This window comes from Hydra vulgaris, chromosome 02 (assembly GCF_038396675.1).
Source record: "Hydra vulgaris chromosome 02, alternate assembly HydraT2T_AEP".
NCBI classification, from domain to species: Eukaryota; Metazoa; Cnidaria; class Hydrozoa; order Anthoathecata; family Hydridae; genus Hydra; species Hydra vulgaris.
Window position 1 is genome coordinate 41,175,432 of NC_088921.1, and position 26,268 is coordinate 41,201,699.

Below are 26,268 nucleotides of genomic sequence, written 5' to 3' on the forward strand. Positions count from 1 at the left end.
AAAAATGATACTGAACTCTCAAAACATGTATAGAAGTTAAAAGAAGCTAATTTAGTCCCTATAGTTAAGTAGAAAATTCTCAGGCGATGTAAAGCATATAATCCAACATCCAAATCTTGCAAATTATGTCTCACCGAAAAATATGAAATTCTATATTATAAAAATACTAATTTATTGAATAAAAGGAGTCAGATTGTTTCTAAGTGTAGACATAGAAACAGATTCCTTCTTTCCCAATATGACACTGGCGATTAAAAAATATGTTTTTCCATATTATTATAATTTTTATTATTATTGTTGTCATTATTATTACTATTATTATTATTTGACGTCAGAACTCATTCCATTGTTTTTTTTAATTTTGTAGCGGTTTTTTAATTGTATTTTTGAACGGTTTTTTCTTGATTTAAATATATGGCTGATGAGTGCCGCAAACGGCATGAAACTTTAAGTGCCGTAAAAAAGTTGTTTTTTTTCATCTTTTTTTTCATCTTTTTTATTTATTTATTGATCTATTTTGTGATTATTTCACTTTATATTGACCACTCTCAAATCAAAAAAATTGATTATTATTATGTATATACATTTAGATAAAATATATATATATTTTATCTAAATGTGGGGGAAGTGGGGGGGGGGGAAAGGGTTAAGAGACACCCTTTTATATATATATATATATATATAGAACCCTTAGATGTTGTCCGAAAGTTTTTTCGATATTTTGTTGACAAAAAGTAAAAATTAAAATGCAAGACCGGAATTTTTTTTTTTTAATAATGATAGACTGCCTGCCCCAACCAAACCCTCAGTCGATGTAGCAGCACTCCCTTGCGGGTCAGGCTATTTGTCAGTCGATGTAGCAGCACTCCCTTGCGAGTCAGGCTATTTGTCAGTCGATGTAGCAGCACTCCCTTGCGAGTCAGGCTATTTGTCAGTCGATGTAGCAGCACTCCCTTGCGAGTCAGGCTATAAGATAGTCGATGTAGCAACACTCCGCGCATGATTTACAGTAAAAAAAATAAAAATAAAAACATTTTATTAAAAAAAATAAAAATAAAAACATTTTATTAAAAAAAATAAAAATAAAAACATTTTATTAAAAAAAATAAAAATAAAAACATTGTTTATATTGTTAAAAACATTCAAAATGTTATAAAAACATTCAGAATGTTTTTAAAAACATTCTGGTCAATTAAATTTGCGTTTTTGTGGTTTTTTTAAAAAAAGATTAATTTGTAATTAAATTAATGGTTTTTACTTTCGTCCAACACGGAAATGTTGGACGAAAGTCAAAAGTAATTAAAAGTGACGTATGTGTTGGCGTAAGAATCACTTTTTTCCTTCCGCTCTTTCTTAAGCCAACAAACTATAGAGCTATATATATATATATATATATATATATATATATATATATATTATATATATATATATATATATATTTTTTTTTAGTTATTTACCTACTCAAGGCCATGAAGGCCACTACAGAGGAGGAGGCTACTCAATAGTGGTTATAACCTTCTCTCAACTCTATAACTCCGAAACACGAACCTCGACGAACAAGGCCGCTGCGCGGAAAAACAAGTTGAGCGCGGTACTGCCAGGGACGTGGTGGGGATCGAACACGGAACCTCTCGCTTCTGAAGCGAGTGCTTTACTACTACACCACTACCGCATACATATGTATATATATATATGTGTGTATATGCATTTATATATATATATATATATATATATATATATATATATATATATATATATATATATATATATACATACATATATATATATATATATATATATATATATATATATATATATATATATATATATATACACATATAAAAGGGTGCCTTTTAACCTCCCCACATTTAGATAAAAAATTACAACTTGTTTTTCATGTGCTGTGATTATTTTTTGTGATTAATTTAAACTAATTGTCTAACTCTTTGCAAAGTGCACAGTAGAAAATTTTAGAATACAGTAGCAATTCTTTAGAAACAGTGCTATAGTAAACAAAAAGGTGGTTTTTTTTGAGGTATAGAACTATAAGTTGGCAACACTTTTTACCTGGCGGCCATTTCAGCTGTCAAGTGATTAATGTTCTATTTGGTTTGACATTTCAACATGAATAGACTAACGCCTGAGCAACGCTTCAAAATTGTGCAAATTTATTTTGAAAATCATGGTCCTCTTTGAAATTCGTATCGCGCACTACGTCCATTTTACCGTTAACGTAATCGTCCATCAGAGCAATTAGTTCGATTAACTATGGAACATTTTCACACCACGTTTACTTTAAATGATAATACGCATCCAAAGAGACGCTGTACAGTGCGTCCAGAAGAAGTCATTGTTGCTGTAGAGTGTAGCGTAGATGAAGACTCGAATCAGTCTATCCGCTACCGTGACAGGAATTGCTACAATTGATTTATTAAAAGAAACGTTTGATAACCTCATAGTTTCACGCTTCAGACCCCTGAATTGGCTTCCAAGATCATGCCGCTTTAACGCCGCTAGACTATCTTCTGTAGGGATGTGAAGTCGCTAGTCTACACCGATAAGCCAATTAACCTTGGAGAACAAGTCTACGTCCATAAGCTAAACAATTGACCTTAGAGAACAATATTCGCCTTCTTATAGCCGTTATAAGGCCACAAATGTAGGAAAAAGTCATTGAAAATTAAACCTCCAGTTTAGACTGCGTCCGAGCCAGCCGTGGCGGTCATATGCCAGAAATATTATTTAAATTATAATGCCAAAAGATTATTTTTCGAATAAATTTCCTGTCAATTTAAAAAAAATTATCTTTGTTTTGTTCCATTTCAAAGTTTAATACCCCTCGAGATTTCAAATTCAAAAACTATAACTGGCTAGCAAACCACTCTGACTTGGAATTCAAATTTATTTCATTTTTTAAGAATTAAACTTAATATTTATCAAAATATACATCAACCAATAATAATTTACAAAGAAAATTTATAAGATAAAAAAACTATAAATAATATCAAAAACCTCTATATAAAAAAATCTCTTTTCTAAAAAAATATATTCGAATAAATACAAAACTAAATGTTATCAGGTGGTTTGATATCTCCAGATTCAATTTTGAAAGCCATTTCAGATGCTTTTGCGCCACAATTCATTGATGCAACGGCACGAACTTGTCCATCTCTAAACAATAACATTTAAAATATAAACAAACGTTTAAAAATCTTTTACCTTTTAACAAATTCTACAACATTATGCAACAAAGAAACCGACATTATTACGAATCAAAAAAACTTGCAACAATACCTGCAGTAATATGCGACAAATTTCAGCTCTTCAACATTCCCTTCATACAAAATTTGATCAAAAGATGAACAGTAACCTACACACAGAAAAAAATTGATCAAAAGATGAACAGTAACCTGCACACACACACACACACACACACACACACACACACACACACACACACACACGCACACACACACACACACAAATACACAAATAAGCATAAAAGAAAATAATCTTTCACAGATATACACGGAGGTATAAAAAAGTTTTATTGAAGCACACATACACGGAGGTATAAAAAAGTTTTATTGAAGCACATACACACGAAGTTATAAATAAAGTTTTATTGAAGCACATATACACACGGAGGTATTAGCCAAATTCATTAGACGCGGCCCGCACACTTATGTTTACGATATAGGGAAAAAAATAAAAATGGTAGCTTTTAAGTTTGATAAAGTATCAACAAGTGTTCCACATCTTAATATTTATACTTTTTCTGGCTAAATTTTTAAAACGCTTTAATTGTATTGTACTTCTGCTTTATGCTTTATAAAAATTTTAAATCAAAAGATTCGAATGGTCTGCTCAAATACTATCGTTTACCAAGATCAGAAAGTGTACAAAAAATCTATATGAAGTTGTTTAAAACAACTTTATAAAAAGAGAGATTTAATACAAACAATTTGCCAGACATTATTTCAGTTGAATAATAAGAAAGAAGATGCAAAAAAAACCGACTAGCTAAAACAAAATTTGAATCAATCATAAAAACAAAGTGATATGAAAAAACAAAATTCAGCAGAGAGAAAATTATTGTTATAAAAATTATAAAAGGAACCATTTATATATGCAAATTCAAAAATAAAATTTTCAAAATGTTAAAATTGCTTTTATCTCGAAAAAAATACAATGGCAAAAAACTTAAAGTTTTTTGTAAATTTTCTTAATGATTTTAACATAACAAAACCAGATTTTCAAATTTGACTTTTAACATAACAAAATTAGATTGCAAAACTTGATTTCAAGATAATTTCAGTTTTTCATTTTCTTTTAATCATATATTGAATTTACTGTTTCTTCAACAATTACTAATAAGGTATTAAGTTGTTTAATTTAAAAATGTATGATGTATTGCATCTGTACACTCAATCTGTAGCTGGCATTGAACATAAAATTAAAGAAAACTTTCTACTTGGTTTTCATGGCCCAACACAATTAACACAACCTTGAGTTTTCTAGTCTACCAACTTCTTGATAGATCTAATTTATCAGGGCTACAACCATATTTATTGTTGATTAGGCTAATAAAGTATAGGTATTTTTCAACTTTTGCTTTAGAAAGTTTTCAAATAATTTACCTTTTTGAATATTTTCTAAATGGTATAGGCCTGGTGTAAAAAACATTCTAAAAAACATTCCAATATAACATAACTTTAAAAGTTTTCCAAAAAAACCAAGTAAATTAGATAGTAAAGTAGCTGTAACTTTATGTTTTCTGTAATCATGCTACTTTTTTGTATTTTGTTCTATGCTTATGTAATTAATACCAAATCATTTTGGAGCCATGCGGTTACTTAGGTCAATATTTACAATACCAGTATTAAAAAGTTATCTATTAATGAGAAATATGCTATGCCTTTTAAACCATCATATGTTCTTTGTACATCAGTATTTTCAGTCTTATTTCAAATGATATTAGCGACAATTTTGGTATTATTTTTAAAAGTGTTAGAAGAAGTTTCTTCAATTATTATAATTTGAATCTTTCGTGAGTTTAATAATATAGAAGTCAATATTTTCAATTTTAGTGTTGATTTGCTTTCAAATTTCAATTTCATTTGTACAAAATAAACACGTTACAACTAAACAGCCATTTCTTAAAAGTGTTAGTTTAATTTTTAAACAATGATACACTTGTTTAAAAATAGTTTAGTTCTGGATATGCTGATATAGCAAATGTCATCTTTTTTATTTAGGACTCAGTTAATTTTAAAAAATGATTACACTTTGTAACTGTTCTGTGCAAGAAAGAGCCTAAATCTTTTCTTTTATAGTTTTTATTGTATTTAGTATTTAATCATTATTGTGTTTTAAAAAACACAAAAGTGAAAGTAAGTAAACACAAAAGTGAAAGTAAACCCAGTATACATCCTACTAGAACTAACAGGACAACTTCAATGTTTTATTTTAGGAATAAATCAATCGAAAAGTAAAACAACTGATCTCAAATAGTCAATATATAATTTTATAATCATAGATTTAATGCATGCAACATTTAACCAGGTAACTATTTTATTTTGCAACTTTGTAGCATTTTTTGTTTTTTCAGGAAGACGCAGTTCCCTTCCTTTTTATGGTCACAACATCTGTAAACGATATCTTCACTAATTTTCTTATCGTAAAATATCTTGTTTGATGACCATTCAGCTGTAATTTTCGGTACTTTAAGAGGATACTTCATTAAAAATACATGTTTGCTATTTAATAACAATATTCAATAGCCTATTAGGCTTCCTTTTTTTCTTTTAGCTTTTAAAAACGTAAATACATTTGCATTTTCTTTTGCAACTCCTCGAAAGTACCTTTTTAATCATTTAGGTTTTTAATCATGATAAATTAAGAACTAATAGTAGCAGCGACAGTATTGTTTAGTTGATTTTTTTTAATAACAAAGTAACCATCTTAACTTTTTTCCTTACATCAAATTAATTTCGACACCAGGCCTCTGAAATGAAATTTTTTTTCCGAAGAAAGGCTTTAGGTAAAAGCCTTTGTTTTCTTTATGTTATAGGTGGTTACCGGCTCTTTAATTTTTAATAATTAGTTTACTAAGCAAACTCTTAAGCTTTTGATTCAAAATTTTGCATACATTTAAACAAAGATCAAAAATCTTAAACTTCAAAAAAACATCAAAACTCTAACATATAAAAAATGATTTATCTGCATGAAAAATTACTAGATACTTAGATTCAATTAGTTTTAAGACAGATAGATGCAGAGTTTTTATGAAACTCACTTTTAGCTTATTTTCAATTGAGCTTCTGCTTAAAATTCTTCTTTGAACAAAATTTTATCATGTTTTGACTTTTTATAAGTACTTTGACTTTCAAATTTGAGTATTATAAATTCAATATGGAGAACTATATTTATTTTATATATTTAGCAGTGATAATAAAATTTTTGAAACTAAACCGCAAGAAAGCGCTAAGTTTTTTGGAAAACAACTGAAAGAGATAAGAAAAAATTATTTTATATTTCTAATTTGGTGCTTTGAAAGAGTAAAGATCTTTTACATTCAAAACATCAATTGAAGTATTGTTATGTTTACATTATGTTTTAATTGAAGTACTATTATGTTTCAACTTTTAATTAAATAATTCAAATATAATACATATTCAATGACCTCAGTCATATTTTATCATAAGTTGGTAAACTTCACCCAAAAAACATAAAAATGTGACTAAGACCACATTACCCCACTAAACAGGGTAATGTGCAATTACTTTAATGTGAAACTATTGAACTAAAATTCATGCTCTTTAGATGACTTAAAAAACTTTTTTTAATGTAAAAATGATGTCCAGCCATGATTTGTGTTATCATGATTATCCAATCATAATTTGTGTTATCATGATTGTCCAATCACAATTTGTGTTATCATGATTGTCCAATCATGATTTATGTTATCACGATTGTCCAATCATGATTTGTGTTATCATGATTGCCCAATCATGACTTATGTTATCACGATTGTCCAATCATGATTTGTGTTATCATGATTGTAAAATCATGATTTTAAGATTTCTTCACAAAAAAAAAAAGATGTTTATTATATACTTTTTCTCAATATCAAAAATAACTAAAATTAGGCTTTGATTACCCCACCCTCTAACCTAACAATGTTTTTTACAAAATCATGTATAGATATTTTATGTCTCATATATTTCTCATCATTAGAGTTGAAGTTAACTTAACACTGAGTTTGTTTTTTTAAATCATTTTAAAACAGATTATGGAAAAAATATTTCTTTTTGGAATATAATCAGACAATTTTCCCAAAATTGGCGTAAAGAAATATCTAAAAGGACTATCTTCATAATCAAGAATTAAAAAAAAATTTTTTTTTAGATAAAAGTAAAAAAATCATATAATAAAAATAAATTAATATTAATAAATTTAATAAAACTTATTAAAAAAAAATAAGTTGAATAATAAAAGGCTTTTAAAATCTGAGAAAAAAATACCAACAAACATGAGAAAAATAAATACCAGCAAACTTGAGAAAAAAATACCAGCAAACTTGAGAAAAAAAAATACCAGCAAACTTGAGAAAAAAATACCAGCAAACTTGAGAAAAAAAATACCAGCAAACTTGAGAAAAATAAATACCAGCAAATTTGAGAAAAATAAATACCAGCAAACTTGAGAAAAATAAATAATAACCAGCATATCTGAGTGAATTTCCATACAATGAAGTCCAAAAAAATGGCACAGTAACAAGTGGAACATTCTTTTCGAGCATGTTAAGAGCTGCATAACGCCCTAAAAGGTAACAAAAAATTTTAAAGAAGTTAGAACATAATCAATATATAAAACAATTTTAATTAAAATAATTAACATAAAAACTTGAAAAAGTTAAACCTAACACAATTTTTTGAAAACTAAGTTAATAAATAAAATAGTAAGAATAATCAAAACCAGTGAAAATTTATTTCAAAGACCTTAAAGAATTTCCAAGGAAGGATTTACATTATTACTAGAAACTTTTCTGACAAATTTTTCAAAAAGAAGGACTATTAACCACTATTTTCCATGCTTTATATGCGTTATTAAAAACTGTTACAAAAGTACATTGTGTTAATAAAGATCTTATCATAGAAATTTATTTTACTTCATTTAAAAATTTGAAAATGAAAAACTAAAAAGTAGTTTAATATAAAAATGTTTTTTGAATAAACCAATTATTAATTAACATTTAATCACATGACTCAAATAAGTAAACAAAAAACGAGTGAACAAATAACAAAAAATAAGTTAATATCAAATAAAAAGCAAAAAATAAATAAAAGATTTTTAATGCAAGCATTTCATCATTTTTTATCATTAATATAAAAATTTTTCAACCATAGATAACCTGTAAAAAGTTCCTTGAAGTCAGGCAAACATCAGATGGGCATCTGGTGCAAACTGGGAGGATATTTGGTTTGCCTATTATTAGTTTTTCTTAATCAAATGAATAAATTTAAAAAAAAAAAAAAAAAACTCACCATGCGCAGATGCTACTTGCCAATGACCAATATTTATATATTTACCAGAATCATAAACATATGGAAAAGACACAATATCACCTCCAGCATAAACATCAGTGTTGCACCTCATAAACTAAAAAAAAAAAATTAATTATTTTTATTGCAGTACAAATTACAAAGTCATGATATTTATAATTGTCTGAATATTTATAGTTTGTCAGTTTTCAAATTTCTGTTATTTTTGCTATAGTTCTGCAGTGGTTAAAGCACTTGTCTTTTTTGTGTGAATTCTTAAGATTGAACCAGAGAGTTGAGGACAAGTATACAGTAAATCATCACAATTTACTTAGCGTTAAACTTTTCTTTAGAGTTACTTTGACTTAACAAACACATTCTAAAAAAATGCTCTTTAACCCTTTCGTGCCGAAGGCGCACATATGTGCGCCTTGGACATACCAATCAAAACACCTCTCTAAAAGTTAGTTCAACCCTTTTTAGTCTTAAATAATAACCTTTTGTGCTTGTAGACATATAAATTGAGCTTAGGAAATTTGGAACTTTCAATTCACGGATAGTTTTCATGTTTAAAACACTAAAGATAATTGACAAAAATATATGTAGTTGTTAGACGTTTTCAGCGCAGATGGCTTTGAGAAATAGGATTATAAATGATCCGAATGAAGCTCTTCAAATCCTTGATGAAATGGACGATGTTAGTGATTTGTCTTCTGAGTCTTCAGAGTCTGATGACAACAAATTCCAAGAGAATAAAACTGATATTTGCTCAACAACAGCTCCATTGACTATGGCATTGTCAGCAAGTCGGTCATCATCATCAAAAATAATTTCATCTTCATCATCTGAAGAATATGTTTGTTCCGAAGATGATTCAACAGAAAAAATAGGTGTGGATTTTTCTATTATTAACACATTACACTACGACATACAAATGTTGGAGTTCATAAACCTTTGGTGAACGATAAGCCAAGAGATTGCAAAAATTGTTCTAAAAATGTTCGAAAAACTACTTTAGTTGGTCAGTCCCAGCGCCATTCAAAAGGTATTCGTAGATCACGTGTTTTTTGTTCATTATGCAATGTCCATTTATGCTTTGATTCAGTCTCTAATTGTTGGAATATGTGGCATTCATAGTTTTACTTTTAAAATTATATATATATATATATAACTACTTGTGTTGACTAAATATAATAAATAAAATAGCTTGAAAAATTTTTCTTTGCTTTAAACAAAGTGTGGGCTTGTTATTTTCTACTTATCTAAATAAGGAAAGTATCCCATTAAATTAGTTACTTTTCCTTATAGGTATTTTTAATATTTTTATTGAATAACAAAATTAGGTACAAAAAAAAAAAAAAAAATTTACGTCACCAGAGAAAAATGTTATTTATTTATTTTCTAGTTATCTATATTAGAAAAAAACCCATCAAATGAAAGGTGAATAAATTTTGCACCGTTCTACAAGCCTTTAATCACTTCTAAAAGAATATAGCTAGCTATTTGAAAGGCTTCATTAGCAAATATTTAAAAGTCGCAATGCTACTTCATCAATATGAAATAATGTCGATGTCATCAGTTCAATTTTTTTACTTTTTTAATTTAATTTTCGGATTCTGAATTTTGCCTGCTTTCCAATAATATATACTTTGTTTAACTTATTTTGTAAGAAAACCCATCTATTTAAGTGTTTACGTGGCATAGTATTGCGTTTTTTAAATTGCCTAAATAAATTCCGGTATGAAAGGGTTAAATCAATTTAGGCTGCCAACAATAAGAATATGATAAATCTTATAATATTTTAATACTGAACTTGCTGCTGCTGCTAACGTTACTCATTCGTGCGTGTTTGTGCAGAACTCATGGCACCCATTACACCCTAGTCAGTGGCAAGATTTTTATAAGAAAGTTTTATAAAGAAAATGTAAACGAAAGTGTATGCAAATATCTAACTTATGTAAACTTCAAATTATGTAATATTAAAAATGATATCAAGTTTTACAGTTTTATTTTTACTTGAAAATTGCATTGTGGCAACATCTCCTTAATTCTTATTTACAGAATTTATTTGTTGTTTTACAAAGCCTTTTGTTTTAACACTATTTGTTAAATGTTTTAACACTATTTGTTAAATAGTGTTAAAACATTTGTCAATCAATTTGTCTTAGTGAACAAAGTGGTTAGAGCTCACAGTGTTTCTGAAGTGAACTGCTGTGGTTCAAACACTTATGCTTTCACATTTTTTTAAAATATTTTTTGATTTTTTAAAATACAAAATAAAACATTTTTGAAATTCTATATAGAAAGTTTTACTTTTATTTAAAATTGCATTGCAGCAAAATCTCCTTAACTTTAATTTATAGCATTTATTTGTGGTTTTATAAAGTTATTCCATCTTTTGTTTATTAAATAGTGTTAAAAATCGGAAGATGTGATGCGGAAGACTGCCTTATTGGCCAAAGTGGTTAGCTCACTGCGCTACGAAAGTACAATGGTTAGCTCACTGCGCTTCTGAAGTACAATTCCAAAATATAAGTACAACGAAGGTTCAAATCTTATTGCTTGCAAATTTTTTTTTTTAAATCTATTTAAAGTTCTAGAGTAAAACATCTTTAAAGTTCTACTGATGTTATATACATAAAATATATAAAGATATTATATACTATAACAAACAAAAGGGAGAGAGTTTTTAAAAAAGCTTATATTTCTATTAACATCAAAAAGTGGTAGAAATCTTTTGTGCATATGTCATGATAGAGATACTTATGATTTTAATGCGCTCAGGTAATTAGTAAGTCAGGTAAGTCTGCGCATTTAACACGCATTAATGAAACTGTTTTTCTTAAAGAAAAAAAAATTTTACATTCAAACTTTTATTTTCTTCAAAAGTAATTTATAAGACAAGGGTCCTAATAAGCTGCAGATGGTCTAGAAAAAAATTTAATAAAAACATAATAGAAACTTAATAAAGAAAAAAATTAATATGCCCATACCCATTTTTTTATTATAGAAGTTTACAATTTTACAATAAGTTATAAAGTATTGAGCATTAATCATTAATTAATATAACATTAAAGGGATCCCAAACTCCCAACACATGTTTTATTCATACTAAAGATAATGCTGAAAAAAAAAGGTTTGAACCAAGATTTTTTTATTAAAAATAATGAATGCATACCGAGAAAAACTAATCTTGTTAATTTAGTCAAAGCTCACCTCTATTTTACTCAAAAAATCAGAGTCTTTAAACTACATGTCACAATCTACAGACTCCGATAATTCCTTTAAAGCGCGTTTAATTCATAAAAGTTTTAGTATTTGACGCCATGGTAAACTTTTGAAAAAATGTAATTAAACAAAATGTAATTAAACAAAGCTGCAGTTTTCTACTTTTATTTAAAAAATATGTTCTAGTATTTTTTTTAAATACTACAAGGTACTTTTACTACATACTAAAACAAATTTATTTGTTTTAGTACGTATGTACATTGTAGTATTAACTACATGCTAAAACAAATTTGTATTATAACAATGTGATGTTTGACTTTTTCACGCAAAATACGGGTAGTAAATTTAGTTCAAGTTAATATTTTAATATTTACAGTTGCAATACAATTTAAAAAAAAAGTTCAATGTTGAACTTTTTATTTAATTATTTATTTTTTACCAACTTTTGTTATAAAAATACTTTAGTACCCCTGCCATTAAAATTATTTGTTTTAAATATATTTCAACATGATTATTTAAACTAAGTTTTTTTCTTTGACTTCCTGAACTTCATGCAAAGCAAATTCAGACAAAATATTTTCAAACCAAATAAAAATTACTAATTTTTTACGAGTAATTAATATAAAACAATTTTTTATCAGAATCTTGATTGAGATAATAAATACTTCATCATTTATTAACATTAAATATACAATATATGCAATAACAATTTATAGCAACAAATGAGCATAAAATATTTGAGGTTTTTAATATCTTTTTAAAATTAGAAAATAAATAACTTAACATACAATGAAAAAATTTATGAATAAAAATAAATTAAAATTTTTCCAGAGTTTCATTTGACAAAAGTCTAACGTGATGTTAAATACTAAAACTTTTATGAATTAAACACGCTTCAAAGAAATTACCGAAGTCTGTAGATTGCAAGATATAATTTAAAGACTCCAATTTTTTGAGTAAAATGAAGGTGAGTTTCGACTAAAACGACAAGATTAGTTTTTCTCGGTATGCATTCATTATTTATTTTTAATCAAAAAAACTTTGTTCAAACCTTTATTTTCAACATCATCTTTAATATGAACACAATATGTGTTGGGAGTTTGGGATCCCTTTAACATTAACAAATGTATATATGAAAAATAAGTATAGAATGATCGGAGTGGAATAGACTTACCATGACTCGTATTATACAGGTCATTGTAATTTCATTATTCCACATGATTTTAAGTTTAATTCCAAATGTTTTCTTTTACTTTTTATGCCAATTGTGATTAATCGCACATTTCAAGTGGGTAAACATTATTTAAATTACCCGCTTCAAGTACTAATATCCGAACTGTTGATAAAAAAGCAGTTCCCACAACAATTACCGAAGTGTTTAAAATTTTTAAAAGTTAATTATGTTATAAATTATTTTTTTATTCATAACATTAAAAGGTAGACGATATGTATAGTTTTTCTACCACTTACTAAAAAACAGTAAAATAAGGAATAAGTATAAATGGTGAAAAGACTTACCAAGACCCGTATTTTATGAATCCGGAAAGATAGTTTAATATTATTTTAATTTTTAGTTTAATATTTATTTTGTATATTTACATACTAAACATACATGTTAATAATTTGTACTTTAAAAAATGTGTTTTATACATTTTATGATTATGTTTAATAAAAATTTTCATAATATAACGACAAAGACTTTTAGTTTTTTAAGAAAATGTAATTTAATAACATGAATTTTTTTTTTTTCAAATTATAACTGTATTATAACTATATAGCTTTGAAAAAACAATGTTCACCTGATCTACTTTTATGAAGCCACATTCATCTCTTACAACGCTAGAATTTTCAAGAAATTCTGTGGAAGGGCTTACGCCTAAAGAAATATTTATTTTACACTTTGAAAATCATATATTAACCTATGTGATTTTATTAATTAAAGAGTGGCATCTTATAAACCTTCACTCTTTTTTAAAAAAATTGGCATTTTATCTTATAAACCTTTACTCTCTATTAAAAGGTGGCAAATTATCTTACAAAAATCTTCACTCTATAAAAAACGAAGGATATCTTATAAAACTTCACATTCTATAAAAGGGTGCGTATCAACGGGGAATAAAAATTTTTTTGTAGAAAATTTTCAACTAATAAAGCTGAAAAAAAGAAAGAATATATATATATATATAAATATATATATATATATATATATATATATATATATATATATATATATATATATATATATATATATATATATATATATATATATATATATATATATATATATATATATAAACAGGTCTTGTTACAAGATTTCGCTGCGTAACAAAAACGTGTAATGCATTTCAAAGTAACTTAACTCAGCAAATATATTTTGTATTGTTAGAAGTTATTATTATATTATTATTATTATTTTATTAAACACCCTCTGTAAATGTGTTTACAAGGTAAAAATACATAAAAATAGTTTAAGATATATAAAGAGAGAATAAAGTATATCACTTGGGAATGTTTTCTTCAAGAGTATTTTTAAAAATTGTTCGCTGTTGCTTTGCATTCCAACATTGAATTGCCTGGACTAAAATTTGATAAGTATCTTCAGGAATTATATTTTCTGAAATATTAATTTTCACTTTCTTTTTATTCTGAATTAAGTTTTTCATATTTATTTTATGGATCTTACATAATTCCTTTATATCATCTAAAAATGAATATTTTATTGAACAATAGTTAAGTTGAGAATTGATGATTTCAAAAGTTACTTTATTATTTAATAGACGGATAAATAGGTTTATTTTATTTTGTTGTATGTAAGTCGATATCTCCCGAACTTTAAATAGAGAGTTTATTTAGTTTTTGCTATACTTAGAGATATTAAAAAATGACTTAACTGCATTTCTTCCAAGTTTATTAAGTCTTTGCATTGTTGACTCTCTATTTTAACTGAATAATTGAAGATGGATGTACAAACCGGATACCAGATTGAATCAGAGTTTGCACTATTGTTTGGAAATTTGATACCCTATTGATATTTGTTCTATTGAGTGAGGCAAAAATAGATTTTTGTGTATCCCAAATAAAGCCTAGATGATTAAGTTTTTCATATTGCGTCACTAGCATATTGTCAAGTATTGTAATTAAAGTTATTTTATTAACGCGTTAAAAATCATACAGGCAGTTTTTTTTTATCACTATAACAAAAGTTACAAATAAAATCTTAATTCTTATTTGAAAATCATTTATCATTTTTTTCAAATTTTATTTTGAAAAAAATATTTTTTTTTCATAAAACGTAACATAATATTTGTTTATTTTCTTATAATTTTACAGTTGGTTTTTGGTTATTTTATCAACTGTTAACAAATTTTTTCTTATTTATTTTGTGAAACCTTTATAAACAATAAAGAGTTTTATCAGCTGCCAATAACATATTTGTGATCATAGTTTATTTTCATAAATTAAACGAACATCATTAAAACTTTACATTATTGAATTGACAATAAACTTAAAATATAATATCTTATTAATAAAATATTTACATCAAAATAAATCGTGCATTTTTTAAACTATTATGACAAAAAATAATTTATATATTTAAAAGGAATTTATGTATTTAATTCCTTAAGATAAAACTTAAAACACTTTATTTTCTTTAACTAATTTTTAACAACAACAACAAAATTATTAAATAAACTGTTTCTTTAACAAAAAATCAATTAGTTTACGATTGCGGTTAAATGCTTTTAATTACGACTTTATTTCTTCTGAATAAACGTCACATAAATGATATCAAAAGATAATTTAAATATTCTAAAAGATAAATGTTTTTGTGTAACGCAAAACTGCTGAACGCTTAGGCAAATCGCCTTTTCCAAAGCAAAATGCGAGCTGCAAACGCTTCTTAACAAGGCCTGATATATATATATATATATGTGTGTGTGTGTGTATATATATATATATATATATATATATATATATATATATATATATATATATATATATATATATATATATATATATATATATATATATATATATATATATATACTTTTAAACTCTATTTCTATAACCATACAAAAAATATTTATAAAGTAAACCTATTCCTGAAATAACCACATCAGTTTTTATCACAGTTCCATCAGCAAGTACAACTCCAACAACCTAATGAAATAAAAAAAAATTTTTTTTTGTCTCTGATATGCTATGTTTGTGTTAAAGACATAAGAAAATGGTCAAAAAGAAGGAAATGTATTAGATTTCCAGTAACTATAGAAACAAAAGTTCATTCGATGTTACTTATTTTTGAAGCATTAATGTTACAAAGAATAACTCAATTAATAGTTATTCATTAAAAATAGGAATGCAATTGACTATCCTGACTTTCTCTCAGCAATTTATCAGACATAGTCCAGGACATTCACTTTTTTTAATAATCGCTCTATTTTTAACCTTTTCAAAAAAAGTTCTTTTTTGTTTTAAAATTTTTTTTAATAATTATCTATACTTTGATTTTTTTTTTCTAGTTTTACTTAAGACTTATTTTAATTGCTAGATTATTAAAAACTTTATAATCACTTAATTTTAAAACAACAATAAAAAATCATATTAGACATTTAAAATTTTTGTAACATATTATAAAAAGGACATCAGTTTTTAGTTACTTTTGGTGTATGTTGCTAGTATGCATTCATTAATAATAATATATAACGTTTTTAGTTACTTTGGTAACTATTTGTTGTTAGTATTCATTACAGTAAAACTTTTCTCCAATCGAAAACTATTTTTATACTTAGTAATCTCTTCAAAGCTTAAAAAAAAGTGCGAAAAAAAAACATATGAAGTTTATTTTTATTCTTTAAGACCACTCAAAGGTTTTTTTCGAGAGATGGTAACTAAACTGCTAATCAATCTATAACACACATTTATTATCATTAAAAAGTAAATACGATGGTGCCCACTAGTTTCAATTTGCTCCTGATCAACTTAAGAATCTCACTTCTGCTTGAGCCCCAAAAATTTAAACATAAATTTTACTTACAATGCAATTAGCAACCATTCAATCATATACATTATTGGTGCTATATTTTACTTAATATTAAGTTTTAATCTCATACTTAGATGTATTGGTCTTTAACTAACTAGATTTATTGAACTTGGTCTTTCTTCTATAACTGGAATAACTTCAATAAGAATCCTTTTCATTACCTGCCAATCCTTTTCATTATCTGCCAATCCTTATCATTATCATTCAAAATCTTATTAATTTTACATACACATGATCTAGTTGGATGAAATCAAGTTGAGTTATGGAAAAATTACTTGCCTGTTCAATCGGTAATTAAATTAGTATTAACTTTCAGGCAACATAACCTCACTTTTTAACTTGTTACCCACTTGTGCTCATGTAATTATAGCTAAACATAGTTGAAAAACATATCTAACAATTTTTTTGTAGGAGAGTATTTTCAATGAGTTGTACAAAGAGTTTCTTCAAGGAAGACTTATATATGTGGTAAACTTGTAATTAAAAAATATCATAGAAACATTATAGAGATTATTAAAACAGTATACTTGAAATGTTTTAGAATAATATTCAGTGATCAAGAAAAATTTTGATTTTCGCACAAGATATTTTTTTTGCAGGCAATCCAGACAACCAGAATCATTTACCTTCCCTACTCAACTTATGTCTTGTTTCTGATCCTAGTCAGTGCTCAGTTTCTCCACATTCACCCTTAGATGCTACTGATAACATTTTGATCTCTCCAAAACTATCATATCATTCTTCTTCATCATCGGAATCCCCCTATCATCGTACCTTAAAGCTGACTGGGACTCTTTCTATGATTTTCTTTGTGATGGCCCTTGAGTAAAAAACTTTCGTTTTCCTGCTCACAAATGTGCTTCTTACATAACTTCGTGGATTCAGGCTGGCATGGAATCTTTTATTCACTCTCGACAATTCCAGGTCAACTCACTCTTCTCCATGGCTTTCCATTGTGCTGCTGCAATTTCCAATCAAAACCGATACTTCCATATCTATCAGCAAAACAATTCTCCAGAAAACAGACGTCTGTTTATTACTGCTAGAAACCATTGTAAAAAGGTTTTGTCTAGCGCCAAAGTCCGCTATTCTCAAGTCATGAAATCTTATATTTCATCACAAAAATTAGGCTCTTGTGACTCCTGGAGAATCTTTAATAGTATTGATAATAAGGGCAAATCTGTAACTCCACCTCTCTTGTATGGTTCAGACTTTGTCACCTCACCTAAAAATAAAGCTAAATTGTTTGCTAACTTTTCATCAATATCATCTCTTGATTCCACCAGTCGCGTTCTACCTAATATAGCCGTCAAACAGGTTGATCCATTGCTTGACATTCGTATCACTCCAGCTTCTTTATCTAAAGTGATTTCCTGCCTAGACTCTTCAACAGCTTGTGGCCCGGACAACATACCTGTTATAGTCTTGCAGAAGTGTTCTCCAGAGCTGTTGTCTATACTTTCATAACTATTCAACAAGTACTTATCAGAGTCTTGTTTTCCAGCCTGCTGGAAAGCAGCATCTGTTATCCCTATTTTCAATTCTGGATTCTTCTGTTATCCCTATTTCTAATTCTGGAAAATGATCTGATTTGTCTAACTACCGTCCCATTAGGTAACATCTTTAAGATTATTGAATCCTTCCTTTCCAATCATAGTATAAAAGTTGTCCTCAATGAACAGCATTCTTCTTCATATCCTGTAACTTCAGGGATTCTCAAGGTTCAATCCTTGGCCCAATACTCTTTTTAATTTACATTAACGATTTTCCAGATATTCTTACATCTGAGGTGGCATTGTTCACTGATGATACTATCATTTATTCTTGTCATGATAAGAAGCCACACTCTCTGATTGCTTGGAGGGGGAATTTGAGTTTGAAAAGGATCTCAATTCTGCTACAGCATGGGGCTCACAGTGGCTGCTGAACTTTAATTCAGATAAAATTCAATTTTTTACAGCTAATCGTTATCGCAATTATTTAGATCTTCCTTTATTTATGAATGGTAATGTACTCGATAAATCATCTAATTTTCTAGGATAAACACTTACTTCCTATCTTTCTTGGAAACCATGTATCAAATCAGTTGCAAAATTAGCATCTGCTAAGGCTGCATCTCTTTATCAAGCTCAACACTTTATTACTTGGGATTCTATTCTCTACCCCTATAAATCTCAAATCCGGCATCATATGGAATACTGTTGCCATATCTGGAACGGATCTTCTAATGATGTCCTTTTTGTCTTTTAGACAAAGCACAAAAACTCATTGTAAACATAGTTGGATCTGCACTTGCAGCAAACCTCCAACCATTATCACATTGTCATAAAGTTGCTTCTCTTTCTCTTTTTCACAAATACTATAATGGGCACTGTTCTAAAGAGCTAGCATCTCTTAAGCCATCTACTAAAATTCATTCTCATTTTACTCGTCATTCAACTAAGTCTCATCCTTTTTCTGTGACTGTTCCTAAATGCTCCAAAAACTCTTATTCGTCTAGTTTTTTTCCTCGAACATCAGTTCTTCGGAATTTGCTTCCTTCATCTTGCTTTCCTAATTCATATAATTAGTAGTTGCTTGCAACCTTATTGAAAGCAAAGCTGTTAAAAAAAGAGGAAAAAAAAGCTATGTTTCTGTTAAAGACATTAGAAATTGGTTAAAAAGGGTAAATTTTATTAGATTTGAAGTAATAACCATGATATAGAGAGAACCAAAAAATCATTCAGATTTACTTATTTTTGTAACATTAATGTTACTGAGAATAACTTAAAAATAGGAATGAAATTGACTATCCTAATCTTCCTTCAGTAAATTGTTAGACATGATCCAGAACGTTCTGTCCTTATATCACTACATATCATTGATGACATATTAGTTGGTCAATGAAACTACATCTGCTAATGATCGAACAGATAAAGATAAGATTTTACTTGATCAGCCTGTTGAAATTGAGTCTGCTGAAGATGGACTAGATGATGATGACATTTTACTTGATCAGTCTAGTGAAATTGAGTCTGATGAAGATGGATGGATATTTTCAATAAAACTTCAACATAACATAACCTTATCTCAACATAACATAACCTCACCTCAACATAACCTCAACAGAAAAACTATTTGTAAAAGATGAAAATAATGATTTAGGTTTAAGTTTAAAAAAATCTGAGTTGCTTGGCTCTAAAGAAAAAATATTTGTTGGCACCTGGAACATCTATTTATCAATGTAGAACAAAATATCAACAGTTAAATTGATAAGTTTTTGTAGGGAATATAAATGGTCTAATAAATAAATTTGGAGCTAAGTATATAAATGAAGACTCATCAAAAACAAGCTTAAAAGTAAATAAACATTTAATATAATGGTTTACATTGAATTAATACACAATGTGTTAAACAACATTTTTAATAAAACAAAAGTTAAATAAAGTACACCTAGTTTTACCGAAATAAAGTACACCTAGTTTTACCTAAATAAAGTACACCTAGTTTTACCTAAATAAAGTACACCTAGTTTTTTATATGCTTATAAAACTTATTTAAACCTTTTAAAATTAAATTGAAGTCATTTTTGTGAGAGAATTGTGGTGTCATATGTTCACATAACCTAAAAGATACCTAAAAATCAGCTGCATTTGTTCAAAAAGTTTTACAAAAATAAATTTTTATTTGCCTGTGTAATTTAAGGGTGTTACAAAAATAAGGAACAATCCATCACAATATTTTTTTTGGGACATTTCCACAGCACAAGACATAACTCCTGAGGTTCCTGACATTTGACATATGGCAAACATGACGCAAAAAAACAATTTGTGGTTCAAATTATATATATGCACAATTTTAAAACTAAGTTAAATAATAAATAAACAAAACTAAAATGAAATAATTTTAAAAAGTATACGAAAGTATAAAAGTATCCCAAATACTTATATTTAGGTATGTCAAACATTTAAAAAAAAATTAAACTAAATTTTCAAAAGTGATAAAAGATTAACCTTTCCTTGTGTACCAATCAGCTCTTTTATTGAAGATTCAAAAAATTTTACACCTTTAGCGATATGTAACTAAATAAAACATTTTGAAAGTTAAATAGAAAGTTAAAAAAATAAAACTTATTACTATTAGTCCTTATTACCATTTTTAATGATTTTCCAACACGTTCTCCCAACAATTTTTCAAATGGAACACTTGTACGACCAACAACAGAAACTGATTTTGCTTTATTAATAAAGTAACATGCTAACTCCATACCTTAAAAAATTTTCTATTTTGAAATGTATTTATAATATCGAGAGCATTGTTATAAATTTATATGTTTTATATCTAAAGTAACAAAACAAAAAAGTTTGCATATATGAGTAATTCTTATTCAAATAAGATAAATTACCCAAGTTAAACTTCAATGAACAAAAAAATACAACCCTTATTTAATGATACATACTAAAAAATCTGAACTGTTATAAATTTCTTTTAATTCCATATTAACTCACACATTGTATTAATCTTTGTAAATTTTTTAATTATTTATTATCTATTAAAATTATTATTTTTTAATTATATTATGCAAACTATTAATATATATATATATATATATATATATATATATATATATATATATATATATATATATATATATATATATATATATATATATGTATATATATATATATATGTATATATATATATATATATATGTATATATATATATGTATATATATATATATATATATATATATATATATATATATATATATATACACACACTAAAAACTAAAGGTAGAAATTTTTAGTTAAGGTAGGATATGTGATATACCCTTAGTAAGGTATAATTTTCTACCTTATAAGGTAGAAAATTATACCTTTAAGTTAGAAAACTGTATGACAAATAATTGTTTTTAATATAATTTTCTACCTTAAAAGGTAGAAAATTATACCTTACTAAGGGTATATCACATATCCTACTCTAAGGTAGAAATTTCTACCTTTTTTTTTTAGTGTGTATATATATATATATATATATATATATAAATACACAACATAATAATATATATCTTTTGTTTCATGTTTTTGTTCCATTTGTTGAATTTGAATAATATTTTTAACTAACCTATAAATCCTGAACCCAATATAACAATATCTTTATTAATGCATGCAGAATCTAAAAAAATTAATATAACAATATCTTTACTAACACAAGCAGAATCTAAAAAAGTTTAAAATGTTATTTTTTACACCTAAAAAGAAAGGACACACAAGAAATTAAAAATAAATTACTAATTTGGGTCATTCAAGTTCTTCAGTAACAGAAAAAAAAAAAAAAAAAAAAAAAAAATAAAAAAGCTAAATAAGTAACTAAAAAAAAATTTTTTTAATAGCTTTTTTTATTATAGATTTCATCTTTTGATGCAACAAATAAGTTTTTACTACTAAATGATTATTTTACTATAAAATTATAATATATAATAGTGAATATAATAATATATTTATTTGTAATATCAATAATACATTTTTGATGTTACATCTAATGTGACTATAATATGTTTAACTGATATCTAAATGTTTAAATGACATCTATCTCTAAATGTCTAAATGACATCTATCTCTAAATGTCTAAATGACATCTATCTTTAAATGTTTAAATGACATCTATCTCTAAATGTCTAAATGACATCTCTAAATGTCTAAATGACATCTATCTCTAAATGTCTAAATGACATCTCTAATTGTCTAAATGACATCTTTCTCTAAATGTCTAAATGATATCTAACTTATCTCAAACTTATCTAGCTCTTGTAAATAAAACTGGTAAATTTTATACCAGTTACCTTTGCATTAAAATAATAATGTATTTTAATAAATGATGTAGAGTGATGTATAAAGTAGTCTCAGTTTGTTGGTTTGAAGGTTATTACTTTGTTTATATCTTATTGATTTTCTTTTAGTTTTAGATAATGAACTGAGCTAGCAGTGAGCAACAAAACATAAAAAAACAAACAAAAAGTAGTAAAAAAACAAACAAAACAAAAACAAATTCTTCACAATTTTCATTGAAAGGAGCATTTTAAATGCCTAATTTTTGGATCACAGACAGATTTTGCTAGAGTGCTACCAACAAAAGAGGATGTTATTAAATGCAGCATTCACAAAAGTTAGCATCTTGAAGCTGAAACACTGGTAACAAGGAACCCTAATTTTCTTCAATCACAGAGCAAGTTTAATTAAAGCTGAAAATACTGTATTCTAATACTTCTATTCTGACAGTTTCAAAGAAGCATATCCTTGACATGATTTATGTATTGATATATTATTTATCACAAGAACTATATCATATCTTTTTTTATTATTATTATTTTTAATTCATCTCTTCAAGGCCATGAAGGCCACTACAGTCAAGGAGGCTACTTTTTAGTTGTGGTTACAACCTTCTCTTAACTCTATAACTCCGAAACATGAACCTTGATGAACAAGGCCACTGTTGCCAAGAAACAAGTTGATCTAGTCTTAGCGCAGAGAAGCAATTTGATCTATAAAGTTTATAAAAGAATAGAGAAAAGCATGGTAACTAAAGCAAGGGTGAAGAAGTTTAAAGAAAAATACCACTTCATTTTTGATAAAGCAGTTGTAAATGCTCCACATTTACATACTGCAATTGTCTGAAGGAGTCCAAGGTTCCCTGTAAGAAACAAACATTCCTTGCTGAGAACAAAGTGCCTAATGTGCATTAGATTGCTTGAAATCAAAAATCTCCTTGCGCTGTTAGGAAGACAGAAAAATTCCTTCTAATTTAGAACTAATCTTAGAATTAGTTCTAAATCTACTGTGCCCTGCTCATTGCAGCCTGATGGTGATAAACCCTCATAAACATCAATGTTCTTAGAAGATGAGGTAATGTTTGATGATAAGAAACCTGAACCTGATGAATAAAACTAATCCTATACCTTAACTTCACGCATTAATAAGCTAAAGATTTCAGTATCACTTAAAGCCACGGCTGCCATAGCTTCTAGCGTTCTGTGTGATGTAAGCCTAGCCACTGAACCAAATGAATCTTTAGCGACTGATAACAACAAAACTGCTAGAGGAAGGTATCACATCATGCAAGGGCTTACATGAGAGTTCAGACATTAAAAACAGTAATTTAACTTAAACAGCTGACATGGCAAGACATTGAAAAGAACAATAATCATAGAAGGCAAAGGGTAGCTGACTTATTGAGTACATTACCGTTCATAAATATAGAAAGATCAAGGTTGTTGCAATGATCAGCTAAAAAAAAGTTTTATCTGAGTTAAAGTTCACCAGCCACTTAGAGCCCCATGCTGTAGCAAAATTGAGATCCTTTTCAAGCTCAAATATCCCCTTCAAGCAATCAATGAGTGATGGCTTTTTAACAAGACAAGAATTAATGGTTGCATCACCAGCGAACAATGACACCTGGGAGGTGAGAATTTCAGGGAGATCGTTAATGTAAATAAAAAAAGTATAGGGCCAAGGATTGAACCTTGAGGAACCCTTGAACTTTTATACTAGGATTGCTAAGGATTCAATAGTCTTAAAAATGTTACCTGATACACCGTAAGAAGAGAGCTTATGGAGAAGACCAGCATGCCAAACTTTATCAAAAGCTTTAGAAAAGTTGAGGGCAATAGCATTAACCTCTCCACATCTATCTAATGCATGATAAAGCCTATTGGTTATTACTGTTAACAAATCAGCAGTAGAATGGAAAGATCAAATTCCATATTGATGATCAGAAAGTTATTAGATTCAAGATGAGAAATTAAGTGTTTGTTAATTAAAGACTAAACCTTGCTTACGATAGGATGAAGACTAATGGGGCTAGATGAGTCAGATCGCTCTCCAGAATATTTGAAAATAGGAATAACAGATGGCGCTTTGCAGCTGGAAAATTCCGCTTCAGAGAACTGAACTACAAAACTGAAACACAAACTGCAGCAGAAAAAGGTAGAGGTAGAATAGGGTGGCCCTAAAAACAACTTTTTTGAAAAAAATCTGCTCCCACCCCTTAAATGTGTTCTATATAATACGAAAACACTAGGTTTAAATTTTTTTTGAAAAAAACATATTTATAGAGGTCCCCCAAGACCCTTTAATATTTAACGGGTCCCTAATATTTTCAAAAAAAAAGTTTCTCAAAAATAGGTCAACCTGGTACTCAAATGAAGCGCAATTATATAAAAATTTCAAAAATAATATTCATTTTGAAAAATAAATTTGAAGTTTAAACTTATTTATCACAATTATCATGAAAAATTCACTTATTTCATTTTTTGCTAAAAAACAAGATTTTTACGTAGTAAAACCTAAAATAACTATATTATTTCAAAATGAATGTTATTTTTGAAATTTTTATATAATTTCGCTTCATTTGAGTACCAGGTTGACCTATTTTCGAGAAACTTTTTTTTTTTAAATATTAGGGACCCGTTAAATATTAAAGGGTTTTGGGGGACCTCTAAAAATATTTTTTATTCAACAAAATTTTAAACCTAGTGTTTTTGTATTATATAGAACACATTTAAAGGGTGGGAGCAGATTTTTTTCAAAAAAATTGTTTTTAGGGACACCCTAAGGTAGAAGTAACATGTATAACAACACTTTATGTATAACAAGTACATAGAGAAAGTACGTTATATATAGAATGAACAAGCTTCACTCAAAGGACAGCAATCTTTTTATTTTTACTTCTTTTTCTAAAAAAGCCTTAGGATAAACTAAACTAATAGGATAAACTAAACAAGTAAGCATTTGCTACTGCAATACACAATTTCAATTTTAATTTGGGCAATTCCATTTTTAACTTACATTACACACACAACAACTTTATCAAATATTTGCCTATTTAAACTTAGAATAAAATAAGCTAAAAAGTTGAGTATGGCCAAAAGAGGGTAAACTTTTTTTTTTTTTTTTTGTTATTCGCCTCCTCAAGGCCAAGAAGGCCACTACAGATAAGGAGGCTACTTAATAGTGGTTATAACCCTCTCACAACTCTATAACTCCGAAACACGAACCTCGACGAACAAGGCCGCTGCGCGGATGAACAAGTTGAGCGCGGTACTACCAGGGACGTGGGGACGCGGTACTACCAGGAACTTATTTCTGAAAATGCCACTTAACTTATGTTACAGAAAACAAGGTAAAAAAATTGTATCAACTTTTAGGTCAGATTTCTGCGAATCAGTAAAGCGGATTGTATTGGAAATTTTCACAAAATGTTTAAAATTCGATACCAATTAAAAAAATATTTAAAAATTCATCAGAAGTGACCGGCTAAGGAAAACAAACTTGTTTTTTGATACTATATATTTAACTTACGTTACATCATTTACGTTACAGAGCAATTATTATCATGGATTTTTTATATCTACTTTTAAGAGTTTTTTTAGAGTTACAAAAAGAATTCCAAAAGTATTTCATCAAAAGTTATTA

General features: G+C 27.4%; 1 protein-coding gene across 1 annotated transcript in view; it reads right to left on the minus strand.

Moving 5' to 3' along the window:
• Positions 1-2,888: 2,888 nt before the first annotated feature.
• The window catches only part of LOC100213688 (apoptosis-inducing factor 3), a 54,983-nt gene continuing 31,603 nt past the window's right edge, over positions 2,889-26,268 (minus strand). The window contains exons 9-17 of the mRNA XM_065790940.1: positions 21,923-21,973; positions 20,951-21,066; positions 20,811-20,879; positions 15,872-15,935; positions 13,574-13,650; positions 8,550-8,664; positions 7,726-7,824; positions 3,295-3,370; positions 2,889-3,171 (exon numbers count right to left, since the gene is read on the minus strand). Coding sequence (XP_065647012.1) covers positions 3,066-3,171; positions 3,295-3,370; positions 7,726-7,824; positions 8,550-8,664; positions 13,574-13,650; positions 15,872-15,935; positions 20,811-20,879; positions 20,951-21,066; positions 21,923-21,973 — 773 coding nt within the window. The 3' untranslated portion in view covers positions 2,889-3,065. The remainder of the gene's footprint in view (positions 3,172-3,294; positions 3,371-7,725; positions 7,825-8,549; positions 8,665-13,573; positions 13,651-15,871; positions 15,936-20,810; positions 20,880-20,950; positions 21,067-21,922; positions 21,974-26,268) is intronic.